Source organism: Triplophysa dalaica, chromosome 20, assembly GCF_015846415.1.
Source record: "Triplophysa dalaica isolate WHDGS20190420 chromosome 20, ASM1584641v1, whole genome shotgun sequence".
Classification (NCBI taxonomy): Eukaryota; Metazoa; Chordata; class Actinopteri; order Cypriniformes; family Nemacheilidae; genus Triplophysa; species Triplophysa dalaica.
The window spans coordinates 16,039,915-16,056,498 of NC_079561.1; the positions used below are offsets into that span (position 1 = coordinate 16,039,915).

The 16,584-nt window shown below is 37.0% G+C and overlaps 1 protein-coding gene across 4 annotated transcripts; it reads left to right on the forward strand.

Annotated features, from left to right (window-relative positions):
* Positions 1-685: 685 nt before the first annotated feature.
* On the forward strand, positions 686-15,700 carry lima1a (LIM domain and actin binding 1a). Of its 4 annotated transcripts, none has more exons than XM_056733730.1 (11): positions 686-798; positions 2,561-2,715; positions 3,913-3,955; positions 6,521-6,928; positions 11,999-12,065; positions 12,326-12,432; positions 12,576-12,653; positions 12,972-13,017; positions 13,705-13,748; positions 13,867-14,000; positions 14,111-15,700. In XM_056733730.1, the coding sequence occupies exons 2-11, from the start codon at positions 2,594-2,596 to the stop codon at positions 15,099-15,101; spliced, it is 2,040 nt and encodes a 679-aa protein (XP_056589708.1). In that variant the 5' UTR covers positions 686-798; positions 2,561-2,593; the 3' UTR covers positions 15,102-15,700. The 4 variants fall into 4 exon arrangements, with proteins under 4 accessions (XP_056589708.1, XP_056589707.1, XP_056589706.1 ...); XM_056733729.1 differs by having other exon boundaries at positions 694-803; XM_056733728.1 differs by having other exon boundaries at positions 719-803; positions 2,577-2,715.
* The last annotated feature ends 884 nt before the right edge of the window (positions 15,701-16,584 follow it).

A 16,584-nucleotide genomic window follows, 5' to 3' on the forward strand; every position in this document is an offset into this window, starting at 1 on the left:
AAAAAAATCTAATTTTGGAACCAAACTCTTCACATATATTGTACAAATGATGTGTAGTTATGTGCTGAAAGCTGTCAGATAAAAGTATGGAATGCGGAGACCATCTTAAGCAATACTTTCATGTGACTGGGATTAATGAAATTGGACCAGTGATTTAGAAGGTTCTTGTGTCTGACGGCTGGCTCAGTCCCACAGTTTTTAAACTAAGCATTTTAGACTAGATTAAGGATTTGTCACAATATTTTTTTATGTTTATTTACATTTTTATCTGTTACACATCAGTAAGATGTTGGTGCTGTGTAAAGATATTTGTCACTGCCCAGCTGTTTTGAGCTAATCTCTATCTTTGTGTAATTGGAGGGTGATTCCCCAAACCTTTTCTTACTTTTTTTGTTCCTTTCCTTTCTGTTTTCTTTTACATTTCTTTTACCCCATGTAAACCAAAAAGCATTTTAGCAAAAGGAAATTCACTCTTGATTTACAGCACTTCTCCGGAGAAAATGACCTCATTTGGAGGAGGAGGGGACTACTCACACTTCCAGGAATCCGGTGGGATTCCCAGACCATAGAACTGTGTTGATTCATGCTGGAAGTCTGAGGCCCTATGTGGGTGGGGCCTTACCTGCTAGGTGAAAAGCAGCTCTTCTCTCATTGGCTGAGAGGAGTCAGTATATTTCCTCACTTACAAACAGTGAGCATTCAGTGTGTTCAAAGCATTGAGAAAAAGAGGACAGCAAAAAACTCTTTGGCACACACGATACTGAAAAAACTGGAAGAGGACCTTTGATAGAGCACAACGTAAGGTATCTATGTTTAAGGTTTGTTTATGGAAGCTTTGTTTATGGAAGCTTTGTTTGAGTTGTAGGCTAGGCGTGTGTTTTTAGGGCGCATGCTTTTTGGTTTTGTTGGAACTGAGTGTTTGTTTTCGCTATTTAAATTGCACTTCTCACTTAACATCTCTATTATCTCACTGGTCATGTGTTTGTGTTGAAACCTGTGATGGTAATTAATTGACTTGTTTAGTAAATTTAAGAATAATTTGTAGCACATTTTAAAGATTGAATAAGGTTTGTATTTTTCATTTTTCAAGATTCTTGCTTTAGAATAAGTTTTTTTTTTAGAAAGTTTATTGTGTAATATAGATATTAGGAGCCATTTTGGGAACCATGTGTGGCAGTGAACTTAATCCATCTTGTAGCCAAATAAGCACTCTGTTGCATGGTTCCTAAAGTCTCATTTTAGGAATAAAAATGTAAATGTTATGATTTTAGTCCTTGCTGTGCTCGGCTTTACAATACTTTAAACTTTGAGTGTATAGCACTTCTGCTTTGAGGTCAGTCTTTATCAAACCACTTCATATCATACAAACAGTGAACACAAATAACTTGAGAAGTCAAATAGAAATTCTCCTCTCGAGAGATCTTGGAAAACTCTTGGTGAAATTAACCATTTAAAGCCAAACTCAAAGATTAATCTGATTAATGAGAACTACGTAGAAACTTGTCCAAGCATGCTGAAGTGTTGATGTGACCTCTGTGTGAATGTTTCTGCCTCAATGAACCGTGGGAAGATTTTTTGTAATTATAAAGAAGCATATAGCACATTAAATGCTTGAATATCCTCAGGAAGCACATTTGGGCTACATAAATAAGAACAACATGTCATGTCATTAGACGATTACCAATTATAACTTATTGAGCCTTTCAGGAATGGTTTGGTTTCATTATGATGATTTAAGGAAGTCTTGCTTCTGTCTTTCTGGATGAGAGAAAGTCTTGTATCCAGATGTTTTAATGCGATGGAGGGTTGTGAAACCCTTGAAGAGACCATCTGAGTTCCTGGATCTACTGTTGAAAAATTAATATGTCTCGGGGTGTTTCTGTTCATTGTTTTTTGTCACAGCCTCTGAAGAGTAATGACTTGCTGTGTCAGCAGTTTGAAAGACAATGACACCAACATTTCAGCTAAACAGTAAATGTTTGTACTTGCTCATTTTACAAAGCTTTTGTCTTCATCCTTCATCGGCTATTTTACAAAAACCTTATCCCAGTGCAGGTATTGTCGTCCATGCATTCTCCAGTTTCTGTTTGATAAATTTAAGGTTCCCGTGAATAATTCAGGCAGGGAGATGTTTATGCTCTCCAAACAATCTATTTCCTGTGAATTTTGTAATGGCTTAAACAGACACCGCATCATGTCAGATAACAGTATTAGCTCAATCTTTCCAGCTCTGTCAGACAGTGTCATGGCATGTCTGAGTGTTCAGGTGAGCTGTTGCAGGTGTCGGGAAGCAAAATGATGACTCATTTCAGGAAAAGATGATGAATTCCAATTTTGGGAATATTTCTAAACAAGTTTAGACCCATTATAAGTTTTAGAAAAAAGTAATCAAAACGGTACATGAAACATTTCGGTACAAATGATTCTATTCTTTTCAAACAACGATTTTATGAAGACATATTTGAATGTGAGCAAATACAGGACCAGTATTAGTTTTCTCTAGGTTGTTTACTTTATCTTTGACTTCTGATTGCTTCATCATTTCATATTTCAAATGCAGGTCTCTGTCCTAACAGAAACAGAGGAAACCAAAATGGCAGTGAGTTCATTTCATCGTGGGCAATGGAACTCCCAATCCTTACGTGTGACAGCAAAGGAGCTCTCCATTGTATGTGTGCGAGGCAAAAACACGGCAATCGCTGAACGATTCTCCAAGTAAGCAAATCACACTATTTGCATACCTAAATCTGATGTCACTAATCTTTCCATTTGTTCTCGCTCACCTACTTTACATGTTTCACTTCAGTGCTTTAAAATGTATTTTTACTTTTTTTTTTATAAGACTCTCATTTTAAATGTGTTACATAAAGAACCCCAACATTGTGCACACACACACACACATTTTATAAAAATTGTCAAAGTTAATAGTATCAAAATAAACAGCCAAAAGACCATTCTGGACAATTTCATGATTCACTCATCACCCAAACAACCCGTCAAAATCTAAAGTCACATGTTTTATTTGGAGCAAAGTATTTTCTGCTCGACTCATTAGAAGCATCTTTCTTGGCACTGAATCTGTTTCCTGTACAAAATACATTCACACTCCATCTGGATCTGCTTTTCCTACATCTGATGTCTTTTCCAGCCTTCTGGTTCAGTTTCAACGTCTCCATACATCAAAACTACAGATTAGATGATTTTATATTCTGACCATTGACCTGTACTAGATGGGGACCAAATATAAATCAAATTCTGATGCTTTTACTGTTAACTTATTGGCCAAGAACCGCCCACTTAGACTTCCTCTGACTGATATATCAAGCAACCGATCACAGTTCGCTTTGCTTTTACGTTTCATGAAAGGGCGGAGCGCCTGTGAAAGGGCACATTAAAATCGCGGAAAATAGACAATCTAAAAATATTTGAGTCTGTTTTCCGTTCGAGCTAACCTAAATTCAAAGCAAGCCGTTACATGTCTTTGTGTCATGACCCGTTTCTATAACTTGTTTGTCAAGTTTGTTGTGGATTTCAATTGAAATCAGATGAACCTCCCGGTTAGAACATGGGTCTATTCTTTAAATATCTGAACAAGCCCAGTTTTAGATTTGTTTTGACATGCCATCAAAAGAAAACGGAAAGCAACAATAATTTCAGACAGTCTGGTTTAGTTGTGTAAAGTGTTGCATACGTGACCGCTAGAGGCCACCAGTGTTACAGACTTCCATAACTGTGGAGCAGCGACAAGACACAAAGCGGTCGAACATAAAACTGTAACGAACAACCTTTGCTTATTGATCACTTTAGTTTTATACCGATAAAACAGCCACTACTAGACCATTCTGTACTAGACTAGTATTCTGTTAAGAATACAACGCAAAGTTGAAATGAACTTTCTTAATTTATTTTTAGGTATCAGAGGGCTGCAGAAGAATCAAATGCAGACAAGAAAAAAGTGAGTTGTCTTCTATTAGACTCGAATATACATATATGCTCTTTATAGACGTTTAAGGTATCTGATGTGAGAAATATATACATATATACCTTCAAAATATTTTTGCTTTATGATGTGACGTATACATACTTGCATATATATAAGTGCCTTTAACTGCCTTTAAAAGCTTTAAGCTCTCTGATGCGATTACATAATGGCCTTAGATGGGTTTTTAAGATTTAACTTCTCTGACGTTATATACTGTATATACATAAGTGCCTTTATCTTCTTTTAAAAGATTTGAACTTTATAATGTAATGTTTATACATGTATGTATACAGTATGTGTCCATTGCACTTATGTATAAGTGCCTTTAACTGCCCTTTAAAGTCTTGATCTCTTCTAATGTGATGTATGCATAATTGCCTTTACTGCCTTTAAAAGATTTTAACTTTTTGATGTGATGTGTATACACGCACACTTTAATCTACTTTTATAGGTTTGAGCACTCTGATTTGAGATACTTTTATGTACGTTTAGCTGCCTTTATTCGCTTGAAGCTGGTATATTTATCCAGTCTTCCATATACAGTAATGACAAACATTCTTCTGTGCTGCTGCTGCTGCTGCTGCTTAGACCCATGCAGCCAGTGTCAAGTCATCTTAATCCCTATTTAGACGACTTAATCGTCAGGTAATTCCCATGCACTTTACATAACTGCTCTTGTCAGTCTGTGTCCTTGCTACGGTGGAGTGCGTCTGAAACATTTCTGTAAAATATAAGCATAAACTAAAGTCAATGGTGTGTGAGAGTTTGTCTGCATAAAAGACTAGCGGAGATGATGTGGATTGTGACGTTTCTGTGGATGTAGGTACATTTTTTTTTTTTTTTTAAGTAGAATGAAGTGGGTTCTTGCTGTGTAGTTTGGGGGCGTTTGATTCTCTGTATTGAGAATTTTTGCTTAACTGTATGTTGAACTTTCATTGTTATTAAGAAATTCAGTCAGTTTGCGTTTTTTTTGTGTCAGGCTAAATTCTGTGTACAGATAAAATGGATTGGAGGATAATGTAAACTCACTGATACATAGTTTCGGCCCTAATGATTGACAGTTTCAAGGGTTTGAAGCAGATGGGACAACATTAAATTATCCAAACATATTTCAACCATGGTAGCACATTAATACGAAAAAATATGATGAGATGAGACATGATGCGGTAAACCAGGCTTTTGAACACAAGCAAAAATATTGGACAAATCTCTGACAGGGTTATGACTTTAAGGTGAAATACGCTTCTGTTCAAACTCCCAGCTCATTGATCATTTCAAGAAGCATAACTTCCTATTGTTCTTTTTGTGTGGTTAATATTTACCATGAAATTTAAAGTATATCTGAACCATCAAGACATGATGGTGGTTGACGTGAAAAATAGGCTTGTTGTATGCTCACTAAGTCTTTGTGGCGTGTGGTGCCTTAAGTCAAAATATAAAATGAAAATGTGTCTGAAGGAGACATATCACACACGCATTTCCAGGCATGTGTCTATATTGATAGTTTTTTTTATAATTAAGCCCCGGTTTCACAGACAAGGCTTCAGGCTAGTCCCAGACTGAAATGAATGTTCGAGATGTCTTTACCTGTCTTAACTTGTTTTCCCTAAATATAACTTGCCCTGAAATATCTTAAAATATATTAGTGCCATTGTTTTGTCTCAGGAAAAAGACCAGTAATGTCTTCTTCTAAGGCATTTTTATAAAAGGGAAATAAATATCTTAATTAAACTAAGGCATAGTCCTGGTTTAAGCTAAGGGCGTGTCTGTGAAACCGGGCCTAAGTGAAATGTTTATATCCAGAAGTGTGAATATTTATCAACAACCCCACATGCTGATGGCAGTTTAGTTAAATCTTAAATTAAAAATACTTTATATCTTATACATGTAAAAAGCATGTGAGCACATTTTTCCGCTCATACTTTCTCTTTGTCTGCTTCCTGTCACTACTTCCCCTCTGATGTTCTTCCTGGTTTATCTGTCCTGTTGCGAGGGGGTTGTCCTAGCTTCCTCCAGCAGTTTTTTAAAAACCAGCATCTGGTGCCTTTTTTCCCCTCGTTTTCACCAGCACGGTTTGGAGGAGCCTTTCCTACAGTTTACCAGGTTTTACCAGCTTTGAAGTCTTTTTCTTTCAAACAAACTAACAAAGACTTTACCAATGACTACTAATCTATCTTTGCAGAAAATACAGCTAAACGTGTTTATTTATTTATAAAAACAAAAGATCAGAAGTGTTTTGTAAATGTTTTCAAAGTGTTTAAGGTAGTAAAAACAGAACAAAGCAAACTTAAGCCTTAAACGTTTCTGATTGTAAACATGCAAACTTCTTAAAATGTCAGATGTTTTTTCTCACTTTGTCTTATTTAACACTTTGAATGTTTTATCTTGAAATAACTGTTGTGTAAAAAGGCATGTATGAACTAAGTATTGTCTGAAAAATAAATCAATGCAGTTGTCTGAATTATCTCAGGAATGTAGAAGTTGAGCAACCCCAGGCGTCCGAGCGAACTGTTCTGAGAGTGTCTTTGTTCTTTACAGTCTCCGGAGAAATCGACTCCCTCCTTGCGCAACGGCAATCTGAACATCCTGAAGCAGCTGTGGGAGCAGCAGCCGCCTGCCGTCGCCCCCAAAACGCACTCCAGACCACAGGAGACCCCTCAACATCGCTTCACAACCGCTTCTTCAGCTGGGAATTCTTTTGAGCCGGTAAACAGGGAGACTTCAGATCTCACAGAACCTTCCACTGTCTCCAGTCCCCCGCCCGAATCTACGGACGTTACACAAGCCGGGTTAGAAAGCGACAGTGAGCAGATGAAGAAGTGGATGCAGAGAGATGTGGAGACTTCAGGGGCTGCAGTGGTGTCCAGCATTCCTATCGAGAAGCCCACCGTGCCTCTCAACAGCCTGAAGATGATGTTTGAGAAAGGGGACACCTTCCAAAACAAAGTAAGCACAAAATTATCTATTTTATGGTTTCATAATGATTTGGTGGCTTGATTGACAAGTAGATGATAACTCATTAGCTTATACAAATGAGATGTTTGTGATTTTCTACTGTGGTAAGGTAGACCTCGGTTCTTCGGCTTGCTAGATGTCTTTTAAACATTGAAAAAACAGAATCCGGTCATGCTGATAGTCATGTGGTTTTGTGCTTCATCAGTTACTCTTTTCTAAAGCTTCCTCTGGGCTTTGTTGATGTTTTAGTAGGATCACTGCTTGACTATGCAGTGTGCAGGACAACTATTGTCTGCTTTGATAGCAAAATCAAATTTTTTGTGACTGTGTATTAAGTGCAGTGACATTCAGACAGAAAGTTTGGATTATGTGAATAGTTTTATGAGGCCATTGTAATTGTCATTTAAAGCATTTACATGCACAACAAATTGTCGCTTTCAGACTGACACCTTGTATCTGCACAACCACCACTTTACAGGAAATTGAAAAAAACACTGCCTTTATACATAGTTAAACACTGTTGACAAAGTTGACATGTCTTTTCCATATTTGCAAAACATTAAGGATGACCAATATTAATGATTTATGAAAAAAAAATGTAGATGTACTTTTATCCAAAACAAATTAAAGCTTAAGTTTTATATTTTTGGGGTGTAAACGGGTTTAAAAAGGGTTAGTTCACCTAAATATAACGATTCTGTCATCATTTACTCACCCTCAAATTGATCCAAACCTGTATACATTTCTTTGTTCTGCTAAACACAAAAGAAGATATTTGGACGAATCTCAGTAACCAAACAGATATCATCCCCCATTTACTGCCATAGTATTTATTTTCCCTACTATGGGAGTCAATGGGGGATGAGATTTGTTTGGTTACTGACTTTCTTACAAATAACTTCCTTTTGTGTTTATCAGAACAAAGAAATGTATACAGGTTTGGAACAACCTGAGGGTGATTTAATGATGACAAAATGTTTGTGTGTACTAAACCTTTAATCGAGCTCATGGAGCTAATGAACAATAAAACACTTACAACAATCCAATTTTAAGGATTTATGCATCAAAAATGTAAAACTGCAGTGCGCAAGTTTAGAATAAACACTGTTAACGTGCACACCAATATAGTTCTCATTTAAGGTCCAGTTTGTGAAATTTTGCACCATCTACTGGTGAGATTACGAATTGCAACCAACAGCTCACTAAACCACTAACCCCTCATTTTGAAGCACTTTTGCGGCTGACACAGGACAAAAATGTCCTCACGGTTTCACTTCTTTGCATAATGAGATAATTATGAGCAGTTTGTCGGATTTAGGGCTACTGTACTGCTCGTTCTAAGGTAATAAAAACAACACTTCATTATGTAAGGTCTATGTCTCTGAAGACATAGTTATGTATGTTATATTGCATTTATGTAATGTTCTTAATATCACTCATTGCACCTTTAAAGTTATTTCGAACTATATTATAGCTCTTTTCTTGGTAAGTTACAGTTCTAACTCTTTGCACTACCAATTGAGCTACTGGAAAACAATGGTGGTAAATTTATTTTAAATAAAATATTAATATTTATGTATAGTCACTCCTCAATGACATCTTTTCTTTTTCCGCATGAATTTCTGAATGAATACGTGACAAAAAAGTTCAGGGACTTTACCAGACACAATGGAGTCTTGTTTCTTCCATGCACCAGGGAATCATTGGGAATTGCGCCAAACATCTCTTGTAAATCAGAAAGAAATGGAGTGTGGGTGGGAATAGAAAAGTGATCCCAACATGTAATGAACAACACAGATTAAAGTAGTCTAATATTTAAACAAGCATGACTATTGTTAAACCCTGTAATTTACGTTGAAGTGGATTCATTTCCTCGGTCAGGACGCTCCTTTTTCAGTCTAGAAAACCGTTTGAGTTCATCAGTCTGAACCTAAACTGTTCAACCGTTAGAAAGATCTTCCCATCATCTGACAGGGATGAGATCTCATTAGATAAACCTCCACATGATTATCAGAGAGTGTTCTGCTCTCAACAGAGCCAAACTTTTCTCTAACTTTAACCTGAGGGATGGTCATGAGGGAGCTCAGCTGATGGAAATAAAGTCTCCTCTGTTTTAAAAATCTTCTGCTGAGATTTTTCTCTCTGCTGGAAATTGAATTTTGCCTGAATTATGATGTGTTTCAGCGATGACATGCACTGTCTGTTTTCTAGATGTATTTCATATGCAGCTGGACTTGTGCAAGTCCAAATATTTCACTGCTCATCCAGACACATCATCAGTTGTATGTTGAATACTGTCGTGATTTACAGTATTGAGACATTTAGCATCATTACAGTTTAAATGACTTTGAATGAGTCATATTGACTTTTTTGCCATATTTTAGGAGTAAGAGTCCATTCACACAAGGAACAATAAAGAGTTAAAGGTTGTTCTAAATTTTAGAGAGTCAACACTACAACAAAATGGACAACAACACAGAGGAATTAAATTATTTGGATCACTTTCGGTTTATTTATTTTTTTCCAGCAGGTTATTTTTCCAGCAGATAGCCAATTAAAGTCTATTTAAATTGAAATGACTTTGGCATTTAAAATGTGATCTTAAAAATTATTATTATTGAATGAATCCAGTGTTTATTTATAACTTTTTCTATATTGTTTTTTTACCATTTTGCTTTGTGAGAAATTGGTGTAGGGAAAACAAACTGTGGAAGAAGAAATTAGTTAATATAAATCATTAAAACAGGAAAATTATGAAATAATAGTTGAGAGTTGGTTTGGATGTTATGTAGTTATTGTTCTTTGTGTGAATTGAGCTTTAATATTTCACCCAAAAATTGAAGTTGAAAGTAGAAGATTTTAGTTTTTTTTTATTGTGGAAATAGGGCAGTATTAAAAAAATTCACCACTTGTTAAATGAAAGAAATTAAACCAGTTTAAAAATGACAAGTCACTTTAAGTGCAAAAAATATTCAAAAAGATTAAACAAAAAAATGAATTAAAATGATATATATAGTGCATGCATATATCATCTTTTGTCACAGATCTTCTCATGTGAAAACAAAAGGCCACTCCTCATTTTTGGCAGCCCGTGGCTCAGATGTTCCATCTTTTGTGTCTTTTGGATTAATAGAGAGTCTCTTTTGTCTGGGCTGTTGCCTCCTGTGGCTGTCCTCCCTACAGCTTTTGTACAATGTTTATTTCTCGCTCCTCCGGTGTTAGTGCACCAGCATGGAGACGCTATGCTGAAGACTGGCTGGCTGGTTCCCCCGGACCCCCGCCAATGGTTAATCCAAGATGGGGGTGGGATGGTTTCAGCCCCCTGGGATTTAAAGGCTCAAGCAGCTGCCCCCCAAACCTCACCCTGCCCTGTCAGCCCCCCCCCCCACTCCTGCTGTTTCCAGCAAAACCCTGGCATGCTCCCCGACTCTAATCTGCTCTGTGAGCGCTGCTAGGCTTTAGTCAGACAGACAGTGCTCTGTAAATCTCCAGGAATCGCTGTGGATCGTGTCTGTTTGGTTTGAATAGGTAAGGCATGTGGATTTTAGGTTTATACTGATATTGGATGTTGGATGTTATAAAGTGTCTGCTGTGGGCGGATGTCAGTTCACTTCCTGTTTCGCCTCTTTCCTGAGAACAATGACAGTGCTCGCAGCAGACTTTTGAAAAGGTGTATGTGCTGAGATTGACAAAAACATATTTGTTCTGCAAAACGATCAGACACTTGTTAAACCAGGGATGTTGGTGCAAGTTGTAGGTATAAGATGGTATTAAAAAAATGGCAAGATTTCATTTTCATTGCTAAAGTTATTGCGTTATTGATCAAAAGCAAGCATTAACAAATGCCAAAAATGCTTAAATATGGTTCTAAATGTTGCCAGTAATGTCAATTTTATTGTTACACTTTACATGAACATTTATGCATTTGGCAGACGCTTTTATCCACACACAGTGCATTCAAGCTTTATATTTTGTTAGCATTTACATGTTATATACATAATAATAATAATAATAATAATAATAATAATAAGAATGATAATGATAATAATATTATTATAAATATGTTTTGGAAAAGTTCACAACAAAATCTTAATTGAAAAACATTCAGATCTCTGTTTAATTTTAGTTGTATGTCAGTTAGGTTCTTTATTCAATTAAGCTATATCAGCTGATATAGTGTGTGTATTTTTTATATCTTTTCTGAAACATTGGTTGTTAGTTTTCATGCGTCCCAGCAGCCCCGGGTGTACAGTCAGGGTGAATTGGACATATGTTGATTTTGTGATGGCAGTAAAGCCAGACGTCTGGTGTCTGTCTGAGAGCTCATTACAGGATTATTGATGCCAGGAGAAGAGAAAATGACGGGCAGAGCAGGAGGAACATACAAACACTGATGTCATAACTTTACTGTTCGGTTCACATTGATCATTCACTTTAAATTCATATTCAACATACTACCTGCATGCCCTGTAATATGTTTTAGATGTCTTATGATTTCCTTTTTTAATTTTTTATATAATTCACATAACTATATGTCTTCAGAGGTGTATTAGGACCTAACAAAATGAAGCCTTATGTTTTCATTACCTAAGAATGAGCTATTTCTATCTACATACGCTGCCGGTATTCTTGCATGGAATTCTCCATCTTGTTTCTACAGTAGCCCTAGGTAAGGGGGTGGAGTGAGCATAGGTTGCAATTCGCAACCTTACCACTAGATGTCGCTAAATTTCATACACTTTACATTTAATATTAAATAAATAAATAAGTGTATATGCCGAAAAAATACTGCTGTGTAAATCACTGCTTAATCATTCTTGGTTGTAGGTGTGCTACATTGCACCACAGCTCAGAAACATTCCCTAAAACGTGCTCAAATATGCTCTTTTAATAGTCCGTAGGGCAACCTTTCTGCGCTTGTCCCATAGACGTCCATTGTTCCTCTAGAGCTGACTATAGAGCTTTATTTGTATTTAACCTAAACTATTTCTTTCACGTTTATTTTACATTACAAGCAGTCATCTTTAACATGTGCTTTATTGGTTTGCTAAATTTATTTAGGTGTCTAGAGAGGCTGAAACGTCACCTGGAGACGGTGGCTTTGAAAGTATGGAGTCTGGAGACAAAGGTACTAACTGCAATGCATCACATGATTCACAAACTCTTAGAATGGTGTATTACAAAATCCTCTTGAACTTCTTCCTTCCATTTTGCGACACTGCAAGAAACATTTTTCTTATCGGAAAGTGCTGATGTCAAGCTCTGTGGAAATTCCTGCTGACCATTCCCTCTTGTGCCTCTAATTTTCCTGGCTCTTATATTATCTTTCATTGTACTATTCACCAACCGCCTTCGCTGATCTGATTCTCTGTTGCTTGTGATTCACAGAAACCTTTGAGTCTGAAGCCAAAATGGTTGAGTCCACTCCACTCAGGGACCGAATGGCCATGTACCAGGCAGCTGTGACCAAGCTTGATCTCTCCTCCTCCCCCACCGTGAGCATCTCTGCGTCCGTCATAAATCACTCTGCCAGATCGCTGTCATTTCATATGACTTTATTAGATCTAATAGATTGATTCTGCTGTATGGTTTATAGGGGAACATACTCACCGCTGACCTTTTATGTTTTCTTGTGTAGAATGAACCGGCAGACAGTGAAGTCCGCAGTCACTGTGGGAAGCAGAAGGAAAATGTGCCACCGATCTTTACCGATGTGGTGAGTACTTAAGTCTGCATGAAATTAACTCCAATTACTTAGATTTTGATGGCCTTATCATGCATGATTTATCATTGTACTAAAATCTTAAAATGTAATAACATTCCCCTGCCTCTGAAACCATTTTCTTCGTATGTGCGTCTTATGTTTCAAGCTCTCCCCTTTGGCCACCTGGCTCCGCCCCCCTCTTTAGTTTTTCTTTCAGAATACTGTATCGTGTTTCACTCAAATGACCTTACGACACATTACAGAAGGAAAATAAGTGTTTAATCTCACGTTGACATGAATTCAAAATAATATTATTGGGTTTGTTTGCAGGCCTCTGATTCCAACACTTTGAAAAGTCCCACAACAGACCGAAATGGTGAGTTTTCATTTTCATATACATATTCAAGACAGATTCAAGTATGTTTAAAGTGTTAATTTATGTTTTGTACTTTGTACTTGGAACTTCAGATTTTCAATTGATCTGTGCATGAAACCGAACATTTTAAGGTCCTGATTTAACATCGTATGCAGATGATTGTTTCTTTATGACATAATGCTACAACAAGGTTGTGGGTCTGATTTGACAATAATCATACTGAAACAATGTTTACAGTGAATACACAATAAATATGGAATACAACCACACACCCTATAAAAAGATATTTTATATTTATTTGTCTAGTAGCGCCCACTACTGTTTGGAATCATTTTATTTAAATTTTTCTTATTTTAGTAATCTTAGGAATTTTCATTTATTTTTATCTTTTTAGTTTTCATATTTATTTTAGTTTTTGTTAGACATTTTTTTTTAAGGTTCTTTGGTCATTTTATATGAAGTTTTATTACTGCTATATAAGTTAAATTCCAGTAAATAATTTAAGTGTCCACTTAAAAAAAAGAAAAACTAGAAAAGTTGCGTTAGAAAAAAAAGGAAGAATATTCAGCCCCATGTTGTACTTAAAATGTTTCAACAGACCTGTTTTAATAGTTTTAGTTCTTACAATAATAACCCTGCCAGTGTTTAATGGGTTTATTAAAAAATCACTTTTGTCTCCATGTGCAGGTTCTGTAATGAGTCCTGAACAAAACCAGCCTAAAGCTATAAGGGTGAGTATTAACAGTACATATTCATTCTTTATTTATGTTATTGTTAAATAAATAAATGAAACGCAGACATATTTATATGGCTTTGTCTTAAATGTCTGTGTTTTGCTCTTACTTGCAGAAGTTTCGATTGCCTGTTCGTGAAAGCTGTGTGACGTGCCTTAAGACTGTGTACCCTTTAGAAAAACTTGTAGCAAATCAGCAGATTTACCACAACACCTGCTTTCGCTGTGCCTACTGCAACACTAAACTCAGGTGAGCGCAAAATATTCTTGAGTACTTTTTTGAGAAAGACAAAAAAGAGAACAGCACAGAGTTTTGTTTTTAACCTCTCCACTTGTGTTTTGCTGCCCTCTCCTGGTTAGTCTGGTGAACTACGCCTCTTTGCAGAACAACGTCTACTGTAAGCCACACTTCTGCCAGCTGTTTAAAGCCAAGGGGAACTATGATGAGGGTTTCGGTCTCCGACCCCACAAGCAGCTTTGGGAGGTTAAAGAAGAAGGAGGGGAAGAGCAGGTCAAGCAGTCACCTCCAGAAATCACCTCAAGCCCAACAGTAGAAGAGTCTGCACTGGTCAAAGTCAACGTTCTCACGGCCACTCTGGAGACCCGGGCCCAGGCTGTGTCTGAGAAATCTGAAAAACCTCCAGAGATGGGCCGACTGAAAATCTCTTGGCCTCCACAGACAGAAGACGAGGAAAGCACCGCTCATTCCTACGGTCCTGCTGACGGTGGTGCTGTCAAACCCATCCGCCCAAAATGGCCTCCAGAGGGCGACTGCGTATCAACCAACACGGACATGTCAGATCTGCCAAAGATTCGCAGGAGCGTCTCGCTCAAAGAAAGAAGCAAACCCTTTTCCATCTACAGCACCGCCCCTGTGCCAGTGCCTCAGCCCAGCGAGAGAAAATCTCCACCTCAAAGGTCTCCATCAAAAGAGAAGCAAGAGGAGGAAATGTCGCCCGTTTCTTCGACCACGGACACGCTCATCTCCTCAGAGGACATGACTGAATTTAACCAATTGGAGGAGGAAGAGGAACTGGATGAAGTTGATGGAGACCGCAAAGAGGAAGTCGATGAGGAAAGTATGGAACATGAAGTGTGTGATGAGGAGAAAGTGGATGCACAGGAAGAGGAACTTTCTTCTCTGAAGAGGAAAAGTAGTTTGGAAAACAGTCCTCCGTCATCTCCCCAAAGCGAGTGTGAATCAGATTCTCAGCAGAAACAGGCCTCTCAGGATGTGGGTTTTTGGGATGGAGAAGAGGCTGAGGAGGACTCTTCTGATGTGAGTGTGGAGGACCTCATCAAGAGGAACCGGAATTACGATGATGATGATGAGGAAGACAAAATCGTCTGAGAAACGTACATTAACATGAAACGGAGTAGTTATGATATGCTTCTCTGCTGTTTCTGTTTCTGTGTCTTTGTTTTTGTTTTCTTCAGTTTTTATGTGCCTATAAATGTTTGTAAGTGAACATAACACATTGTAGCTGTCAGATCCTCTGCAAGATTTCTCCAGTCTGTACACCATAGCTTTTCCAATGTATTCTCAAAAACATAGTTTTATGCATTTTAATTCCTTTTGTACTTTTCTATATTCTTTTATATGACTGTAGAGTATTTTATGCTGCTGATACTCCGATATTTGCGCCTCTAAAACAAATCATGAACCGGAGATGTTTTTTTTTTATTGCTTTTTAAAATATCATTTTGTATGCCTAGCGAGACTGTTCAGTTTGAGCATATTATTAGGGACGAGTGGGCTTTCACTGCTGTTATGCACTTGGGATTTACTTAGGTATGTTAAACACCTCCTGGCTGTACCACTTTTGGATTGAAAACTAACTTTTGAATGCTTATTGCAAAATGATATTTAATTGTATTTTAAATGTTATTTTTATCATGGGACCAACTATCTGGAAAACTTTTCTAATAAATTTACTGTTACAAAAGCAAGTGCCAGAAAGCTGTTTGAATCATTCAACAATTTGTTGGTGTTTTTTAAAGAATGGCGACAACCCGAACATTGGTCACATGATCTTTCATGCATGCAAAAGACGATAAGATTTGAGATGTAACATTTTATGATTTTGAGAAGCAACAAGTAACCACAGGCAAGTTCTGTATACATAATTACCCTTACATTCATACTATTTGAACCAGGCAACCACATTCAGAGAAATTGCATTGATGGCCAATGCATGTCTGAATTAAAGTAATAATGTTACAGGATCCAATCAAGAAAACCCCTCCCATTACACCCATCTTAATATTCACTTATTTCAATTATAAATAAATGAATTAAACCTCATTGATCATCATTGATTAATTTTATTGGCTATTTTTATGTGCTTCTGTCGTTTTAAATGAAGTTTTATTACTCCTATACAAGTTAAACATAAATTCCAATTTATTAACAATTTAAGTGTACACTTAAAAAAAAAAATCGATCAAAGTTGCGTAAGAAAATAAACAAAAAATAATATTCAGGGCCATGTTAAACTGTTTTAAAAGAAGCGTTTTAAAAGTTGTAGTTATGATCTAAATTGCTTTAAAGAGCCCTTTGTTGGGTTGGGCCTGGGTTCTCCTGAGTTTTTTTTTCTCGATTGGAGTTTTGGGTTCCTCGCCACCGTTTGCATATTGTTTTGCACTATTTGCCTGGCCGGGGGGGCTGCTTCAGAATTTAGAAGTAAGACATAATTAATATTGCATATAAGAATTTATAGTCCGTTTAATATTTGACCTGTGGTTCTCTCTCCTTTATCTCAAATGTGTGCTTTCACTGTGATTGTGTGCGAGTGTGTTTGCGTGTGTGCGTCTATGTCAATGTGTGTAAGTAT

Bases quoted from the DNA above. Each gene is read 5' to 3' on its own strand.
- lima1a (XM_056733730.1), top strand. From the start codon at position 2,594: ATGGCAGTGAGTTCATTTCATCGTGGGCAATGGAACTCCCAATCCTTA. The intron at 3,956-6,520 runs GTGAGTTGTCTT...TGTTCTTTACAG, and splicing joins CAAATGCAGACAAGAAAAAA to TCTCCGGAGAAATCGACTCC. The intron at 12,433-12,575 runs GTGAGCATCTCT...TTTCTTGTGTAG, and splicing joins ATCTCTCCTCCTCCCCCACC to AATGAACCGGCAGACAGTGA.